The following is a 20,410-nucleotide window of genomic DNA, read 5'->3' on the forward strand; positions in this document are numbered from 1 at the left end:
TCTTACTATCTTTTCCCTATTGCCAAGTCTTCAAAAAAATTGTCATGTTTGCTTTTGAAAGATTGTAATGTAATGTCGTAGTTTTGGTCTTAGGTTATTAAACCTTACAAATAAAGTTATTTCTCCAACCTAGGACTTCTTTTATTGTCTCTTATGAAATCTTCCTTCAACATATGTCCACTTATTTCTCCATTACGAGCCGACCTTATTTAGAGTTATAGTTTGAGCCTTTTGGTAGGACAGCAATTTGATAGTTACTGCCAACAAGACTAATAAAAACCAAGCAATTTGGGGTTTAGTTACTAGTCAACTGCAACTTATTATTGATAAGAAAGCATAACTTCTCTATATCTACATTGAAGCTAGCAAAAAAGAAGTTAACATTTCATGGCAACCCCCTCCCAGGGTCAAGCTCCTTGAAGCAGGGGCCGATCCAAAAAAATTACTTAGTGGGGGTAAGGAAATAGTCTATAACAAAATGATTTATTTTTTTTCTTCTAACTTATTTTACTAGTTTAATTTGGTATTCTTATTATTTGCATGTTCAATTAGGTGTTTTACTTTTAAATTGTTTAATTAGGTACTTTATTTTTAAAATGACTTAATTTAGTCTTATTTAAAATCAATTTAGGTTCTACTTACTAAAACTTTTGGAACAAATGAAAGAATAATAAGACTAAATTGAATCTATTTTATAAAATAAAAATCTTAATTGAACCTTTTAAAAGTAAAGGATCATATTGAACCATTTTTTTTAAAAAAAAAAAAACCTGAAAACCTAATTGATCCAAGGAATAGTAATAAGTGATGACAATTTTTTCCTTTCTCTATCTGTTTAGGATTGTGCCAAGGTGTATTTTTGTGTTACTAACTTACTACGTATTTAGTATTAAAGGTGTGTGAATTGTAAAAATTAAAATAATAAAATGGTCAAATTAATATCAGCATATTCTTTTTTATCTTATAATTTTGTTTATTATTTTTTAACATATATATATATATATATATATATATATATATATATATATATATATATATATATATATATATATATATATATACTATGGGGGCAAAAAAAATTATTAAATGTTTAAAAAAAGAAAATAAAAATCTTGTGAGGACAATTACTTCCCGAGCTTCTAACATGCATCCGCTAGTGTTTACAATTTGAATGATCAATTCTTATAGAGTGTATTTAGATAGAGAATTTTAATCGAGGAAAATAATTTATCAGAAAATTTAAATTTTTTTAATCTAAAATTCATTGTTTGGATTTTTTTATGAAGAATTTAAATTTTTAGAATTTTAAAACAGAATTTTAAACAACTAAAAATGTGAAATTTTAATTTCTTTCTAAAAGGTAAGAAATTGAAATTCTCTTCTTAATATAAGAATCTTCCAAAATGTTTGAATTCACGACTCTTGTCTCACGTCGATGATCCTCTTCTTAAAGAAACATTATCTGAGCTCACAGAGCGTCGATCGGGTGTAGACATAGGAGGACATGTAAAACTGCACCCACCAGTTTAGGGAACAGTAGTTGCTGCCTATCACGCGGCGGAGGTTCTCACCAGCGCGGAGGGCCTGGGTCATGCCTTGCGTCGTTGACTGAATGTTGTGGTTGGGTATGATGGTGTACGTCATCGACTCATCGTGTCCCGGTTCTCTTGTGTCTCCCCATGCCGCATCAATATTATTCTCTTTGGAAGCACATCCAACATATCTTCTGTTCTCTTTGCATTCATTTTCTTTCACCCTCACAATTTTAATTTTTTTATCCAAACACAAAATTTTGAAAATAAAAGAATTTCAATTGAAATATTTGAAATTCTTAAAATTTAAAATTTCTCAGAATTTAAAATTTTATCATCCAAACACACTCATAAAATTTTTCGTTTCAATGTTGTTATAAGGGTTATACTTCCTTCGTGCACCTTCAACTACTCCTCACCAAAGTCCTGGATTCTTCCATGTTTTGGATTTGTGAGTATCCATTCTTCACACCTACAAAGAGGCTAATTATTATGAAGATTTGTGAGCATCGAGTCTTAATATATATACATCATTTGATTTTAGTCCTTATCAAATATTTTCTTAACTTAGACTAATTCAAAATGAACAATATATTATAAGATTAAAATAAAAATAAAAAATATATTACAGGAACTAAAAAAATTACAAAGATCATTTTAAAAAGTAACTTTACAAGAATGAAAATAATAAAAAAATTGTATATTACATGAACAAAATCTGTTTATTTAAGCCTTTTTCCTTTAAAAAAAGTCCATTGAAAATAATCTTTTTCGAGTACTAGTGATGGACAAAGGAAAGCCGGCTGGTCCAACAGGCCCGGTTCACTATCAATATATTTCATTTCTCTCTTCTTAGTTTCCTTTTCATACTCACCGCCTCACCAATACTTAGTTTTTTTATTTCTTTTGTTAAGATAAAAGAAAAAGTGTAGAGTACAATTCAATGTTATGGTTGACACGATGGAAAAAAGCATCACCGTCTTAGCCATTGCTGCTCCCTCGTCTTCTCCATTTTTCAACGCTTTTTCCCAGAGGTACTCCTTGAAGATCTCCTTCAATTTTCTTTTCGGGTTTATTTCAATAAATTAAGATTAATATTTGTGTAAAAGATTTGTGATTTCAATTTTGAAATTGAAGCCATATTATAGGATAGGATTTTCATTATTACTGGTGTTATTAGTTAGAGTATGGTTTATTTTTATTTTTTTGGTGGGTGTGTGAAGAACTGAGGATTATGTTATCTTGTTCATAAATTAGGATTTTTTTTCTAAGGAAAAGAAGGGTATGGAGGGTTTGATATTGTTGTGGGGATTGATATGAATGATGACTGTGTTTATAAGGTTGTTGTTTTGTCCAATTGTTTTTGGGATGGCAACATTGAACCGACCAGAAGCAAAACTCATCAAGCTGATGAGGTAGTTCAATCCAATGGGTGGTTCACTTCTCACGTGTTGTTTGTCGATGGAGAATCATCATCCATCCACACTCTTGTCCATGGATTCAAGTGCTCCTTCTCACCAGGATCTGGATCTGCATATGAATGGCAAAGTCACACTCTCGTGTCCACCTGATATCAATTTGCCCCTCTCGGCCGAGCGCAGTCCACCTCCACAGCCTTGGAATCCTGATCCTTCTGATACTGTGTTTGATATTGGTCTTGGTACTCAAGGACTCGAGACTGAGAGTTTCGTCCAACTCCCCAAAGTTGGAAGGAAATGCGCCAAACGGCTTGATAGCATATGGGGTGCTTGGTTTTTCTTCAGATTTTACTTCAAGCCGGCATTGGTTGAGAAGTCCAAGGCCAAGGTTGTTAGGGACAGCAATGGTGTTTCGGGGTTCGATAAATCCAATATCAAGCTTGATGTTTTCATGGTTCAACACGACATGGAAAACATGTACATGTGGGTTTTCAAGGAGAAGCCGGAGAATGCTTTGGGTAAGATGCAGTTGAGGAGCTACATGAATGGGCATTCCCGCCAAGGGGAGCGCCCATTTCCATTTAGTGCTGACCGGGGTTTTGTTCGATCCCACCGGATGCAGCGGAAGCATTATAGAGGACTTTCAAATCCACAATGTGTGCACGGCATTGAGGTTGTTCCATCACCCAATCTTATGAGTCTTGATAAGGATGAGCAGAAAAAGTGGATTGAACTCACTGGCCGAGATTTGAACTTCACAATCCCACCTGAAGCAAGTGACTTCAGTTCATGGAGGAATCTTCCCAACACAGAATTTGAGCTCGAGAGACCACTTCCCCTGATCAAGAGCGCTCCGAATCCACACCCAAAGAAGATGCTTAATGGATCTGTGTTGAATTTATCAACTCATCTGTCTAACCTCAGTAATGGTAACGGGACTGTCCTGTCTTCTGTTAGCAGCAAGAAAAGGAAGGACTTTTTCCTTTATGAGAAAGATGAAGAATGTTGCTTGGCTATTAATCCTCCACCTGATCAGATTCCAGATTTGGTAATGCACCCAAGTGAATCACACTGGTTGAATGACTTCAGAGGGGTGATGAAGAATGTTTGTGGACCAGTTACAGCTGCAAAAACTGTTTATGAGGATGAACGAGGTTTCTTGATCATTATCAGTTTGCCATTTGTGGATCTTCCTACTGTAAAAGTTTCTTGGAGGAACACTGTAACTCATGGTATCATAAAGGTTTCTTGTGTTAGTGTATCTCGCAAGCCATTTATCAAGAGAAACGATAGGACATTCAAGCTTACAGAGCCATTGTCAGAGCACTGCCCTCCTGGTGAATTCGTTCGTGAAATCCCTCTTTCAACTCGAATTCCTGAAGATGCCAATATAGAAGCATACTATGATGAGCCAGGATCTGTGCTTGAGATAATGGTGCCAAAACTTCTTCCAGGAGCAGAAGAGCATGAAGTTCGTGTTTGCCTTCGCCCAAATGTGGGGAATGATCTCATGTTGACTTGAGTTATAGACATGAGTTAGGCACTTAATGAAAAATATATGGGTATGATTGTCAGCATGGTCCGTTAATCATTGTTTCAGTAAATATGTACCATACTGTGTTTTCTATAATACAAATGTATTGTCTTGTCATTTTTCTGCACTAATTTGCTCTGGTTTTTTGGGTCCTTGATTGTAGTCGTTCCTCTATCGTCTAACATCCAGTCTTCAATCATAACCATTTATATGAAATTATTATTTATTAAAATCGTACATTGCCTCTACTAGTATGTTTTTTATTTGCCCGAGGTTGTTTCCTTTTGAATATTCAGCTCCTTTGTTATCCTTGTCAAACAAAACTAGCTGCCACCAATATTCGATTGACCCTCTTTGGAACTTGGCTGGGTTCATCCAATAATGTTCAATGAAATATTTTCTCATCCCTCGCTCGGGATTCAGTTTCTTTTTCCCATCTTGGTATAAAGAGTCTAATAGGTGTCTTTAGTTTCTAGTTTCTACCACCCTGAATTTGAGACCGATGACAACGGTCACACAGTAGAGCCCAGAAATAATGGCTAGTTTTTTAATACTCCTTTCTAAAGATTGCATACCTTTGAACCTTTTTCAGTGGGGGATTACAGCTGGGGTGAAATTTTGGTTTTAGCCGCAAGTTGCTTACATTGCAACTACCCACAATTCAATTTGTCAATTAGAGAACTCAATTCATTTTACTTGATTCCCGAGTAACACCTTGTTCGTTTCAACTTGATTATGGCTCTAATTGGATAAATTTTCCATAATGATGCTACGAGATAGTCAGGATTAGAGTCAAGTTTTTTTTTGCTTTTCTTGTTTCCTGATTGGTCAAAATTTTAGAAAAAGAAAAAAGGAAAATAAACTGAGTTTCTTTGATTTGATGAGCTAATATTAATTTATGCATCTCTTTTTATTGATTTAAAAAAAAACTACTAAAAGCAGTAGTTTTTGTTTTTATTGATTTTAAAAAAAACTACTAATTTGCGTAAATTTTCTCAAAACACGTCTTCCAAATCGAACCTAAATTCCCTACTAAAAGCTTGAGGTCATTGGTACCTTTAACTACGCTTAAGATAAAAAAAAAGACACTGATCAAGAAAAGATAAAAAAAAACGATAAAGGAAAGTTATAAAAAAACAGTGGATACGAAAACAAATTGAAGCTAGGGCCTTATGCTTTCCTCACATTATTTTAAGATATTGATGGGGCATAAAAATAGCTTCAGAACGCTATCCTCCGTTATCCATTTACCGTGTAATTTTTCAAGAGGTCATTCGTAGGAATGTAGAATGACTCATCAGATACGAATTTAGAACTTTAAGTTATCCGTAACGAACAAGCTATAGAAACATAAACATACTAAAAAACCAGCTTATAACATAAGCTTTAAAGCCTGTATGTGTCCACTAAAACACAGTGAAAACTGAAAAGGGTAACATGATACTGAAAACATAAATCGACATGACATACTACCAAATATTGTCTTTCTTGAGAAACTAAATCCAACCAAAGGACATGAAATCAGACATTTAAAAATAAATAGTAAATCAAAAGCAGAAATAAACTAAATTTAGTCTACTTCCTCAATCTTTGGCCCCGCACCGCTTCCAGCAGCAGGAACATCATCGTCCATTGCACCACCCACGTCTGGACCAGCACCACCCTGGTACATCTTGGCAATGATAGGGTTGCAGATGCTTTCCAACTCCTTCATTTTGTCCTCAAATTCATCTGCCTCTCCAAGCTGGTTGCTGTCTAGCCACTGGATGGCCTGCTCAATGGCATCCTCAATCTTTTTCTTGTCAGCTGGGTCAAGTTTTCCTCCAATCTTCTCGTCTTTAATGGTATTCCTCATGTTGTATGAGTAGTTCTCCAATGCATTCTTGGCCTCTACCTTCTTCTTGTGCTCTTCATCTTCTGATTTGTACTTCTCAGCCTCTTGAACCATCTTCTCAATCTCTTCCTTTGACAACCTACCCTTGTCATTGGTAATGGTGATCTTGTTCTTTTGGCCGGTAGTTTTGTCTTCGGCAGAGACATTCAAGATACCATTGGCATCAATGTCAAAGCACACTGTGATTTGAGGAACACCCCTGGGAGCTGGAGGAATGCCAGAAAGTTCAAATTTGCCCAACAAGTTGTTATCTCTAGTCCTTGTTCTCTCACCTTCATAAACCTGGATCAACACACCAGGCTGGTTGTCAGAATAGGTTGAGAAAACCTGTTCTTTCTTTGTTGGGATAGTAGTGTTCCTGGGGATCAAGACTGTCATCACCCCACCAGCAGTTTCCAACCCAAGAGAGAGAGGGGTGACATCAAGAAGGAGAAGATCCTGAACCTTCTCATTACCCTCACCACTCAAGATAGCAGCTTGAACTGCAGCACCATATGCCACAGCCTCATCAGGATTGATGCTCTTGCAGAGCTCCTTCCCATTAAAGAAATCTTGCAGGAGTTGTTGCACCTTGGGAATTCTGGTGGAACCACCAACAAGTACAACATCATGGACAGTCCTCTTGTCCATCTTAGCATCTCTTAAACACTTCTCAACTGGTTCCATGCACTTGCGGAAGAGATCCATATTGAGCTCCTCAAATCTAGCACGAGTAATGGTGGAGTAGAAATCAATTCCCTCATAGAGAGAATCAATTTCAATGGTGGTTTGGGCAGTTGAAGATAGAGTTCTCTTTGCCCTCTCACAGGCAGTCCTCAACCTCCTAAGTGCTCTGGGGTTGCCACTGATATCTTTCTTGTTCTTTCTCTTAAATTCCTGAACAAAGTGGTTGACCATCCTGTTATCAAAATCCTCACCTCCAAGATGGGTGTCCCCAGCTGTGGCTTTCACCTCAAAGATACCCTCCTCAATGGTAAGTAAAGAGACATCAAAAGTACCACCCCCGAGATCAAAAATCAAGACATTCTTCTCGCCGACACTGGTAGCCTTCTTGTCAAGACCATAAGCAATGGCTGCAGCAGTAGGCTCATTGATAATACGCATCACATTGAGACCAGCAATAACACCAGCATCCTTGGTAGCTTGACGCTGAGAATCGTTAAAGTAAGCAGGGACAGTAACAACGGCATTCTTGATTGAAGAGCCAAGATAAGCTTCAGCAATCTCACGCATTTTCATTAGCACCATAGAAGAGATTTCCTCTGCAGCAAACTGCTTATCCTCACCCTTGTAACTGACCTGAATCATTGGCTTTTCAGCAGGTCCAGACAAAACCTTAAAAGGCCACAGTTTAATATCACTCTGAACAGAGGCATCACTGAATCTACGACCAATCAATCTCTTGGCATCTGCAAGAGGCACAAAGAAAAATATAAATATGCAATCCTATAATAATTCACATTAACAAATACAAACCAACATCTATCCTGAGAGAAAAGGCACTGAACAAATGCTAAAACAACCTCAATGACAATTCAATCTACTTAGTCAAAACAGTCAATATATAGTCAAAACCCTAACTGTTTTACTTAATAATGACAACAGTATGCTTTCACTTAACAAATACAAACCAACATCTTCTGAGAGAAAAAGGCACTGAACAAATACTAAAACAACCTGATCTGCAAGTCAATGTCAATTCAATTGCAGTATTTTAGGGAAACGAACTTAACAACTAGTTTATTTATTAATTTATTTAATAAGAATATCATCATGCTTTCACTTAACAACTAGTTTAATGCATAAAAATTTCTTAAAGAGGATGATATCAGGGTTAAAAAAGGTATTCAGCTTTCCTTATTTGTATACATCAAAACCATATCAAACACCCCGGAGAAGAAATGCAAAAGGCACTTACATCAGCAAACTAAAACCAAACAGGACAAAAAATTACCAAAAAAAAAAGAACAACTAAAAAAACACCGATCTATTCCAAGTCAAACACGAAAAAAAAACACCAACAACAGCAACATCAACGTGAAAAAAAAAAACATGTCATAAAAAAGACCGTGTCCGTACAATACTAAATTTGAAGCAGGGGGATCTTACCAAAGACGGTGTTGATGGGGTTCATGGCGACCTGATTTTTTGCGGCATCACCAATGAGACGCTCGGTGTCGGTGAACCCGACGTAAGACGGCGTCGTTCTGTTACCTTGGTCGTTGGCGATGATCTCGACGCGATCGTGTTGCCAGACACCGACGCACGAGTACGTGGTTCCGAGATCGATTCCGATGGCTGGACCCTCTCCTTTGCCAGCCATAATGCTTTCGTTTGTTGTGTCAGCGAGTGAGAGAACGAAGAGAGAGATCTGAGAGAAAGGTTCGAAACCGCGGCTGGGTTTCGAGATCGAGTGCAGAGAGGGCGAGGGAAGGAACGAGAGTGGACCTTATATAGCAATTTCAGCAATGCTTTGCGCTTGTTAGGGTTTTTGTGGTTCTTTTTTTCCATAATGTTCCAAGACCTTAGGGGCCGTTGGATGTTGAGGCTAGCATGTTTGGACAGTTAAGATTCGAATTTTTCCTGGCGGGCTATACTTGGTCGGGGGCAAAATTGTAAAAATCATTCTATTGGTCTTAGAATTCAATTTCAATCCCCGACCCGAAATTGAACATTGATTGTCATTAGTTGACAGTCAATTATCGTGCTTTTATTGGACGTTGATTTTCTACACCTAATTAAGGTCAACATCTTATAAAAGTGCGACACATGACAATTAAGGTTCATTGAAAGTGCGACATGTGGAGGTAAACAATTTACCGTGAACATCCAATTTCGGGATTGAGGACTAAAATAACAAGATGACAACAAAATGAGAAACAAAATTCGTAAATTAAATTATAGGAAGACCAAAATTAAATTCTAAAATAAATAAAAAGACCAAATTTACAATTTTACCTTTTTTTTGTCCAACACTTCCTTCCTCACTCTTTAATGCATCATACATTTAGAGTTGCCAAATTCTTAAATTGACAAAAAAACATGCGTTTGCAAACCAATCATGTTGCCCATACCAACAATGATGACCTCAAACAATTTTCTGATTGGCTAGTAGATATAGGTGATGACAAACTTGGAGAACCTAATGATGGATGTGGCGAAATCACCTTCCCAAATGAGTTTCTTATCAAGGACTTTAATGATCCTATCCAAGCAATTGTTGAGGCAACATATCTAGACTTATTACAAAATTATAGCAACAGAGATTTCTTGCAAAAAAAAGTTATTCTAGCCTCTACAAAAAATGTTGTTGACAATATAAATGACTATGTCCTATATTTGATATCCAATGAGGAGAAAGAGTATTGTAGTGCCGATAGTGTTGATAAATCTGATGAACTACTCAATCCTACATTTGGAGTTCTAACACCTGAATTTCTGAACTCGTTGAAAACATCAGAAATACCTAATCACAAGTTAAAAATCAAGGTTGGCACTCCCATCATACTATTACGAAATTTGGACAAGACAAATGGGTTATGCAATGAAACTAGGCTTATTGTCACAAGACTTGGTTCAAATGTGATTGAAGCAGAGATTATTACTAGACCCAATATAGGTCATAAGACATACATACCAATAATGAATATGTCTCATTCTGATTCTCCATGGCCATTCAAACTAATTAGAAGACAATTTTCATTCATGGTTTCATTTGCAATAACTATAAACAAGTCTCAGCGACTGTCCTTGGCACATGTAGGATTGTATTTACCAAACCCAGTATTTTTCCATTGCCAACTATATGTTGTACTTTCACGAGTGCAAAGTAAAAAAGGACTACATATTATTATTCATGACAAACAAGACACTCCAAAAAATACTACCATTAATGTAGTATACAAAGAAGTATTTGCAAACTTATAAAGAATGTATGCTTCCCAAATTCTCATTGTTACATATGCATTATGGTTAATCAAATTCATTTTCTATCAAACTATACAGTAACACATCCTACATTTCCTACCTACAACATTATTTATTGACTTGATTTTCAACATATCATTTTCTAATTAGAGTATTACAATACACTACATATTTAGCTTTACCAGTACTTATACAGGTTTCAACATGCACATTCTTTTGCAATTTGATTATGATCAAATCTCAAATGCATTTTGTATATTAGCTTTATTTCTTTATGTTGCAGGGGAAAGAAGGGAAATACTGCCAAATTTGTTATTAGGTCACAACCAATAAAGCATATTCACATCAATCTACCCCTTTTTAGGTTAGTATTGTGTATAATAGCACTAACCTACTTGGGATTTTTAAATATTCACTAATTTTATCTATATATGCAATCAATACATTCATTTTTGTTCATTGTACAACCTCTCATTCACTACATCAACATGTTACTAATAATAATCACAACAATATCATCCGAAACTATTCGGAAATGGTAAGATCTTTGGCACAAGAACGCAAGAAGAGGGGTTGATCCGTATCATCTTGACTTGGTTTTGATTTCTCTATTTTTTAATAAAATCGAGTCGGGTTCTTCTCCTACCCGTATCGAATAGAACATGCTTAGCCAAATCTTCTTCATGGAAAACCTGCTTTATTTAGATCGGGAAAATCATATGGTTTTATGAAATCATGTGCTATTGCTCGAATCCGTGGTTAATCCTATTTCCGATAGGAGCAGCTGACAATGGAATCCAATTTTTCCCATAATTTTTGTATCCGTAATAGTGTGAAAAGAAAGCCTAACTCCAAGAAGTTGTTTAAGAATAGTAGCGTTGAGTTTCTTGACCCTTTGCCTTAGGATTAGTTAGTTCTATTACAATTGGATGAGATTAATTTCAAATTCATATTATATTTAATGTTTTTTATACCGATACTTCAACATTATTATCATCCCAATTAATAAAATTATAAAATTATATACATATAATAATAATTTACATTTATCAATATTCAAATATTAGTATTAGCCCATTGGTAGGACAACTCTCTAGTTAGAAGCTACAACCACTCGTGTTTTGCGCGGGAATATTAGACAGAGATGTAGGTGGGTGTGTATGTAACGCAGATATCACATCACAACACCGTTAATGGCTGATTCCACTCCGACTGCAACTCCTTCAAACGACATCGTATCAAGCTCTTTCCGACGAACGGTTACTCACTACACCTCCTTCATTCTCAGTCTCACCTTTTTTTCCCCTTTCTCTAATTTTAAATTCTCACGCAGTTCTTTTCATTTCCGAAGGTCACCTTATACGATTGGTGGTTGGTTATAGCCAAAAACGACTTCCAAGGAAAGCGTTTAGCCGTCGCTGGCGTCTCGTCGAGAAAGTAAGTCTCAGACTCCTCTCTTCCTTCGTGTTAGGGTTTTCACTCCTCTGTCGTTTCAACTTAAACGCGAGTGTTTGGTATAATGTCTGTTCGTATTTGAAATTATGATTATGAAATTGTGTGATTATTGTAACGGTTTAATTTTGTGATTCAGGGATGAGGCAACGCGTGTGTTTGTTTCTGCTGCTGTTATCAAAAGATATGACGTGTTTTCTCTCGAGACTGCGGATGGGATATGCGTCATAATCAGGGGCTTCATCAACGAGCAGCGCACTCTCGAAAATGGTTTTTCCGCCGAGGTTTGTAGCCTTCCCTGTTTAGGTTCACTTCTATGCAGATACTAAGAAAATAAGACGGTAAAATGAATTAAACTTCTCTCGTAAGATAAAATTAACTTATGCTAAGTTACTTATAGCTTGTTGGAGAATACCTTTTTTTTTTTTAATTCTAAAAGTTTATCCAAACTGGTCCTTGGTGTTTTTCACTTTTCCCTTTCTATTTGACAAGCCTTGTTTTATAATTCCGCTGTATCGTACGGTGTGTATAATGTATTGTGATCATGGGTGTTGCAAGTTGTTGTTTATGGTGGTAATTGTCCATCGTTTTATGATGTATAGTTTGTATGTTATCTCAAGTTGATTTTTTATTTGCCCCTTTTTTATTTGTTTTTTCTTCATTGCTAGGTTTTCCACCATTTTTTATTTGGCTTTCCTCCAGACTGGGAAAGGTATGCTCTAGATTGCTTCAAAGAAGAACCTACCACTGATGCTGATTTGGGTAGTGTTGTTCCTGATAATGCACCAGCTAGCTGTCCAAAAATTTTATCTGATGGTAAATATTCAAAAAATGTTTGTAAATATGATTTGCATTTATGTTTTAGTCATTTCTTATACTTGTTTGGTGTTTTATCATTTCCTATCTATCCAATCTCTATATAGATATTTTAATTGCTATTGCAGGTGTGGAAAAATCTATTCCTACCTGTTTGGTATCACCAGAGGAGGCCTCAGGAGATCACGAAATGTCATTCCCCGAAAATGAATGCAACGTGTCAAAGGAGATGGGTGGGGTTCATGTTGCTTGTAGTAGTGGTGGGAAAAGCCATAGTTTCAAGTTGCACAATATTAAAGTATGCCAGCAGAAGAAGCAGCCTGCTTCTGAATGTCTTCCGAACCATCCAGATAATGAGAACTCTAGTTCAGTGGCCTTGGAGAATTGTAATGTAGAGAGACTGGAAAGTCCGACAACACCCATTCAGCCGCAATTGTGGAGTGAATATTCAAACGATGCTTGTAAATGACCTGCATTTGTTTTTATTTATGCCTTGCACTTGTTTGATGTTTTATCATTTCCTTTCTATCCAGTTTCTATATTGATATTTTAATTGCTATTCCAGGTGTGGAAAATGCCATTCCTACTTCTTTGGCATCAGAGGAGGCCCCGGGAGATCATGAGAAGTCATTCCCTGAAAATGAATCCAACGTGTCAAAGGAAATTAATGGGGTTAATGTTGCTTGTAGTAGTGGTGGGAAAAGTCGTAGTGCCAGGTTGCATGATATTAAAGTATACCAGCAGAAGAAGCCTGCTTCTGGAGGGTCTCTGAAGCATCCAAATAATGAGAACTCTACTTCAGTGGCCTTGGAGAATTGTGATGTAAAGGGACTGAAAAGTCCAGCAACACCCATTCAGTCACAATCGTCAAGACAACTAAGCACATCACCTGGGCAGGTAATTAAAAAATCTGCATCCAAAATTTCTAGAACATTGTCACCAAAGACTGAAGGCTGTTATAAGAAAAAGAGAGTGACAGTTGAAACAAAAGTGGTCATGCCCAAGGGAAAACTGAATAAATCTGCATCTGCTTTGAAAAATCCACGAGAAAAGGATCTAAGCCCCTTGGCCAAGGGAAGCCAACAGAAAATATCCACATTTACTCCAGAGTCACTAAGTTTCAGAAAATCCAGATCCGGTAATTTTTTCATTATTGTCTGTGCATAAACTACTTCATCTTATTAGGCTTAGAAGTAATAATTGTGCTTTGTGTGATTTTCATGCACTCTCTTGTTACCCAATGCTATTGTTAGCCTCTTTTGATGTAATTTGAAACATCATTTACTCAGACTATAAGTTTTGTGCTTGGGTTATGTTGCAGGTAGGTTGCTTCTACCTCCCTTAGAGTTTTGGCGCAATCAAATACCAATTTATAATGCGGTATGTGGTATCCTATGTGATGTGGACCTTTTTTCTTGTCTGCCATTGGTAGACATCCTGCACACCTAATCATATCTTGTACACACTAATCATGTCTCCAAATCTCTTTTAACTTTTTCTTTTTGAATGTTATCATCCAGGACCACGAGATTACAGAAATTCGGGATGGTGCATCTCTGATATCACCTTGTAGAGGTTTTTCACCATCATTGAGTAGGTATGTCTTTTGTTGTTAAGAAACATTTCCCATTAGAATAAATTATAACTTTCCGTGTGTAGACGACATTTCCTCAGATTAAAATATCTATGCACACTTGATGGGTTTTCTGGAAAATTTAGGAGTCAACTTGATGATTTCATTGATCAATTAGGTAGAATATCCACTGAAGTTCTAGCACTATTTATGAAACAACATATCTCACAGTGTTAATGTCATCCATCCAAGTACACTTACAGCACTGTTACTCTGCCTGCCTCAGAAGTCAGAATGTTTGAACAGGGTATGGATCCCCTTGGCTTTGCTTATATCCCAAGGTTGTTGTCATGACTCTAGTAAACCTACCAAACAAGGCCCTAAGCGATCATATAGTGCCTTTTCAGCTTACTTTATTGGCAGCAACATTTTCTCCATATCCTGGAGGTAGTTCCATTTAAATATCCTCCTTAAGAACTCCAAGGAATTTTTCACTTCAAATTGCTGCAAATTCCAACCATAATTGGCAGGAAGAGAAAAATATTACCTTGATTTTGTTCATCTTAGCAACTGGAGCAAAGGTCTCCAGATAATCAATTCCATAGGTGTGGGCAAATCCTCAGGCAACTAACCTTGCTTTATACCTTTCAATTGATCCATCTGCTCTATATTTCACACAGTATGTATCCACTTGCATCCAATTGGTCTTTTTCTGCTTGTAGTGTCACTAACTCCAAATTTTATTCTTCTCTAATCTCTTCATCTCTACATCCATGGCTTGCTTCCATTTTTATTAAACAATGCCTTAGGTAAGGTAGTAGGTGTGGTGGTAGATTCAGGTTTTCAAGGAAAGTTTTGTGGGTTGATGAGAAGCTTTTAAAAGAGAAGTCATTTGAGAGAGAGTATAGTGGCTTATTGGTGCATTTTCTGGTTCATTTTCTAATGGCAACTGGGGGTGTTGGTCATTTTCAACAGTTTAGGTTTTAGTTTCAACTTGTTAAGTTTGAAAATCAGAACTAGTAGCCTCATTTGAAGGGTGATAGAACCCCTAATAAAATAACCAAGATGTATGTGTGGAGAGGGAAAAGGTGCGATGCACCTGATATAGTCTTAACTAAGTACATAGTTGGCAGTAGGGGCATGGGGTGTGCATGAGTTGTATGGGGGGAAGACAAGGTATAAGTGGAGGTATGGTTGGGAGGTGAGGTAGGCTGGAATTATTTAAGGCTTGGGAGAGAAATGGTAACTCTAGAATCTGCCCTGATTATCATTTTTTTTTCCATTTTTCTGCATTGCTCTGGTTTTCTCATACCCAGTCCTGGTATCATCTGGATACAGGCTAGGATTTCCACTATTAATACAACAATCAGTCTCTGATTTTACTTCATTGTTTTTGGTAACTATCAATGGCTGCAATGAGGTTGCAAGAGTATATAGTCGGAGCCTCCCTAGCTTGAGAGCTGTGATACCATCTGGAATTAGGATTCAACTTGATAATTTCATCGATCAATTAGATAGAATATATACAGAAGTTCCAGCACTAGTTTTGGAAACAAAATATCTCCTTATTCTATAAGCTAAAGTCCCTTGATTTGTTGGGATTTTCTAAATTCCTTCCAATTTAGAGGTTACAAAAATAATACAGATATTAAGAGATACATTCCTAAAATAAATACGTTGGTGACTAGTATATCAAGGAGGGAGGTTTCTTCCTCATTCCTCGTTCTCCTTTTTATTTAGATAATGACAACAAACTTTTTTCTTGGTCTTCTTGTTTCTGACCTTAAAAGTCAATTTGATATCGGTCATGTGGAAGAGTGTCATTACATAACTCAGATCTTTCAGGCTTCTGATCCAATGTAAGCCCACAGGTGCAGCTGCACAAGTAGCATAAAGGACCTTAGCACTGCCAGATTAGGAACCATCAACAACAATTCACCAATAAAACCCATCTGCTGATCTTTGAACCGCAGATAAACCTTTGGTAATGTCTTTGGTTTGAGTAAATCAAATTGTAACTTATAATTGAACTAACCTATCTTCCTTCATAATATAGGTAGGTTAACATGGTTGTGTTTTACCTCAATAAAATATTAAATGATTTATCTTGTCTCATGGTGTTAGGGTGAGTTCTGGACTGGAGCTTTGAGAATAACAATTTATTTTGCATATTAGATTTGAAATAGTTGTCTTGTTAAACAGGTTTAGCAATCAAAAACGTGGAGCGTGATGCAGGAAAGGAACTTAAATGCTTGATTCATGGTATGGATCTTTTCTGTGAATAGTCCCTCTTCTTTGGTTGTGGTTTTTAGAATATTTTGTGATCTTGTTTGCTAATTAGATAAGATGTACAATGGTTTATTATACCATGGTTAGGTTGAATAGCTTCTATATATTTCTTAGCATGCACATTAAGTTCGCCCCTCTCAACTATGCACATTAAGGTGGGGTTTTGCTTAGCCCACTCCCGCCCCCGACTCCCCATTTCCTTTTCCACCCCTTCCCGTCTCTGACATGTTTATAAAATTTTATAAAAAAAATATAATTTTAAATAGCAACCATAACATATTTTTAGATTGTACATGAGAATATAAAATCCAATCCAACACTAACATAAAATTCAATCTAATAGTTTCATGTTTTAATGTGTTATATATATATATATATATATATATATATATAATGATATTTTTTTAAATTAATGATTAGCGGGGCAGGTTTGGGATGGATTCGGGACGGGTATTAATAATCTCACCCCCGATCCCGAACCCGACTTTGGCTATATGGGAAAACCTGAACTCAACCTCGGTCAACTCGAATTTTTTCTGTCAAAATCGGGATGAGCCCCATAAGTTTGGATCCCGTTGCCATGCCTACTCTCAATGTTGATGACTCTTATTTGACAGCACCAAAATAACTGAAGATAACATAGGAAATATTTGCTTATCAATATTGATTTTGATAGACCAGGTCCTGGTGTTATCCGGTTTAGACACTACGTTTAACCCATAAAATATGGAAATGTTTTGACATTAAAAAATGATGCTTTGTACTCAATTCGTCCGCTCAAATTACTCATGAACTCAAATGCTTGCAGTTTTATAAAACCTTGGTTTTTGTTATTTTTTCACCCCGGGAATGGTTAAGATGAGTCTGCGTTACATTTTACAAGTTTGTATCATATTGATAAGTAATACTCGAGTATAATTCTTGATAGAAATAATTTTTAACAAAAATTTACTTATCTCAACCAATGGATTTTTCCCCTTGATTAACCAAAGGATTAAGAAAAAAACAAAAATACCTATTGGTAGTTTTAATTATTATTTTTATACTTTAATCCTTAGTCTTATTATCATATTCTAGTTTTATTAGTATTAATGGACCAAAGCAATATATAAACTTATGAGATAAGTGTTTCCAAAAATATGGAGAAATTGATTTAAATGAAGTCAAATATTATATCCATTTGTGTTTTTTTTATGTATAATTTATAATAATATAATTATAAGCTAATTAGTTTATATATTCTTTTTTGATAGGTCTTAAAAAATATTATCATCACATAATGTCTAAGTTTAATTAGAGTTTTTGTTGAGTGATTATAACATTATAAATTTTAAGAATTATTATGTTGGATGATTATCTTTGTAATGTTGTTTGTTTATGTCCTAGGTCAGGACATATCATTGCTTACTTGTTTTAATATTATGCGGGAATACTTTTAATGTTATATTTTTTAAATTTAAGAATGTATTTTTTAATTTACTTGTAACAATAGTTTTAATTAATTTTTTTATTGATTTATTAATTTTATATACAAGTAAAGTGAGGCTTGCAAGTGCAAGTGTGTATATAAGTAGGTAACGAAAACGAGAATCATATCTACTGTCATATAACGTGATAGTTAAATCAATTACATCTAAATTTAAATAATTTTAATAGAAACAGTGTACATTCAATTTCCGTTAAAATTAGGTTGCTCTAAAATCTAATGGTATTAGTAGATTAAATTCTTAAGAGCTTCTTTAAGGTTTGTTATCAATAAGAGAAATAGTCTCCTAAAAATTCAATTAAGAGAAATAGTCAAAGAACTTATCTTGATTATCGTAGACGCAAGGAGAAATTGGTCATTAAAGGTAATGAATAGTTATAATTTTAAAAGGAAACTCGACTTTTGAACCGATATTCAACCTAAAAAATTAAAACGGAAATCATGCCTTAGGTTAGTGCCTTTTATCATTATTATAACTTAACTGAAAGCTTAAACCATTTTCAATGTTATTGATATAAACAATCTAATTTTTGTCAGCTTAATCTTAATTAACATCAATTTTTTTTCCAACGAATATTTCTATTAATAAGTTACTTGTAAATATTATATTTTTCTCTCCTATATTTAATACAAAGTTAAGGAGAAGCAATAGTTGTTTATATTAACAATTCTCTTCAATTTTAAGTAACTTTAAATCGCATGTAGCAAATCAAAATAACATTTTTTTTTATTAAGCAACACATTCAGCAATTCCTATTGTAGATGCTCTTATAAGCTGCTATGTTTGCCAAAAACTAACTCAAAATTGGAGAGTTATCTTATTGAATTATATGTATTTGATAAAATAATCTGTTTAAGTAGCATATGAATGTATTTTGTAGTATTTATAATTTAGTATTAAATTAATTTTAAACACTTATAGCCTTTTATTTATAAAATATCCAAGAGAATAAAACTACATGAACTATTATATATCAATATTAATATCATATATAATAAAAAAGTAAAAATAAGAAAACTCTATCATATGTAAAAAAAAATGGCAAAAATAATATTATTTTTTTACCTTAAATAGAAAAGATTAAAAAGAAAATTCAATAAGTGTTCAAGGACAAAAAGAGAATAAATATAAAAAGTTAGAAGTTAGAAACTATCATTTTAAAAATAATATTTCAAGTAACGTTTAAACATTGTCAGAAGTTAATAATAAAAACTTATTTATCAAACAATTAAACAAATTTTCAGCTAGTAAAAAAGTTAAAAATTAACTTAAATGCTTTGTCTAACATGAGCTAGAAGCAGAAAAATTGGAAGATAATTAAATGCTTGTAAACTAGATGATTTAAAATAACTTATAAATGTCAAATGACATAAAATAACATATTTAATATTTTTCATATTTGAAATTTATTTCTAATAACTTATCATTTAAAAAGTAAGATTTAAAATTAAAATTTTCATTTTTTTGGAAAAGTAAAACTAAATTAAATAAACTTTATTAGAATTATATTGTTTAAAATTATTTTTTTAACATTTAAATACTTTATTAATAATATTATTTTAAAACAAAAAATAAAAAGTATTTTTTTCTTTATAATTTTTCTTAAATATTTATTCTTTTTGTTTGTAGAAGAAGAACTTGGATATACATGTCTTTCACTTGCATAACGGCAAAACATGGTACAAATAATATCTTCTACCAATGATTTGATAAAATTTGATTTCTTTATATTGGGATTCCGCTGCTATACAATAGTACATATAATTTTGATTTTCTTTTATCAACTTTGGTTTAGTAACCAAATATTTTAACTATTTAAATCAAAAGTAGAATTTTAAGTTGTATAACAACAAAGAAAATAGATATGTCATCAAGTGTCTAGTTTCCATAATGGGACTTAAATTGAATAAAGGGTAAAATAAAATTTAAAATAAAATAATAAAGATAAAATTGAGAAGAAAAAGAAAATAATATCTTATAAGTTAACTTATTTTTCATAAGTTACTAAAATAAACTTGTATACTAAACAATCTTATTTTGTTCAAAGGAGCTTATAATCTACTCAAAGGAACTTATAAGTTCCTCAAAAGCCTTACAAGTGAAGTTTTAATTTGGTGATTTTTAAATATCATGTATATCAATCTTTTAAAAACTAATAAAAAATTGTAAAATTACTTTATCCATTGAGTTATTTATTATTTTTCAATCCTTGTGGAGAAATCTTAACCAATAAGAATAATTTAATAAAATTATTCTATTTATTAAATTAGTACTTGTTTTTTTTTAATGTTTTATGTTATACTTATTGTGACATAGATGGACTAAGGTTGTTATATATGATACGATTGACTTAATATATTTTAATTTGTATATCCCACTAAATGATTCTTCAATCATTCTATTTTCTTTTTGTGGTGAGTGTTTGGACAATAAGATATCAGATCAGACAGACACAATGGAGTTGAGAAATGGAGTGTTTCGTTCACAT

General features: G+C 34.2%; 3 protein-coding genes across 5 annotated transcripts; 2 read left to right on the top strand and 1 right to left on the bottom strand.

Annotated features, from left to right (window-relative positions):
* The first annotated feature begins 2,393 nt into the window (after positions 1-2,393).
* On the top strand, positions 2,394-4,615 carry LOC114382395. 2 transcript variants are annotated; one of them, XM_028341781.1, is made up of 2 exons: positions 2,394-2,566; positions 2,873-4,615. In XM_028341781.1, the coding sequence occupies exon 2, from the start codon at positions 2,961-2,963 to the stop codon at positions 4,470-4,472; it is 1,512 nt and encodes a 503-aa protein (XP_028197582.1). In that variant the 5' UTR covers positions 2,394-2,566; positions 2,873-2,960; the 3' UTR covers positions 4,473-4,615. The 2 variants fall into 2 exon arrangements, with proteins under 2 accessions (XP_028197582.1, XP_028197583.1); XM_028341782.1 differs by having other exon boundaries at positions 2,923-4,615.
* A 1,214-nt stretch (positions 4,616-5,829) lies between these two features.
* Positions 5,830-8,823, bottom strand: LOC114382640 (heat shock cognate 70 kDa protein 2-like). The gene is made up of 2 exons (XM_028342200.1): positions 8,488-8,823; positions 5,830-7,787 (listed from the first exon to the last, which is right to left on the bottom strand). Exons 1-2 carry the CDS (start codon positions 8,699-8,701, stop codon positions 6,055-6,057), a joined length of 1,947 nt encoding a protein of 648 aa, XP_028198001.1. The 5' UTR covers positions 8,702-8,823; the 3' UTR covers positions 5,830-6,054.
* Positions 8,824-11,394: 2,571 nt separating this feature from the next.
* LOC114381368 (kinetochore-associated protein KNL-2 homolog) lies at positions 11,395-16,605 on the top strand. 2 transcript variants are annotated; one of them, XM_028340607.1, is made up of 9 exons: positions 11,395-11,564; positions 11,639-11,742; positions 11,897-12,041; positions 12,426-12,573; positions 12,702-13,034; positions 13,139-13,711; positions 13,895-13,953; positions 14,094-14,170; positions 16,349-16,605. In XM_028340607.1, the coding sequence occupies exons 1-9, from the start codon at positions 11,499-11,501 to the stop codon at positions 16,374-16,376; spliced, it is 1,533 nt and encodes a 510-aa protein (XP_028196408.1). In that variant the 5' UTR covers positions 11,395-11,498; the 3' UTR covers positions 16,377-16,605. The 2 variants fall into 2 exon arrangements, with proteins under 2 accessions (XP_028196408.1, XP_028196409.1); XM_028340608.1 differs by having other exon boundaries at positions 11,396-11,564; positions 11,657-11,742.
* Positions 16,606-20,410: the final 3,805 nt, after the last annotated feature.

The sequence above is a fragment of the Glycine soja genome, chromosome 13 (assembly GCF_004193775.1).
Source record: "Glycine soja cultivar W05 chromosome 13, ASM419377v2, whole genome shotgun sequence".
NCBI lineage: Eukaryota > Viridiplantae > Streptophyta > Magnoliopsida > Fabales > Fabaceae > Glycine > Glycine soja.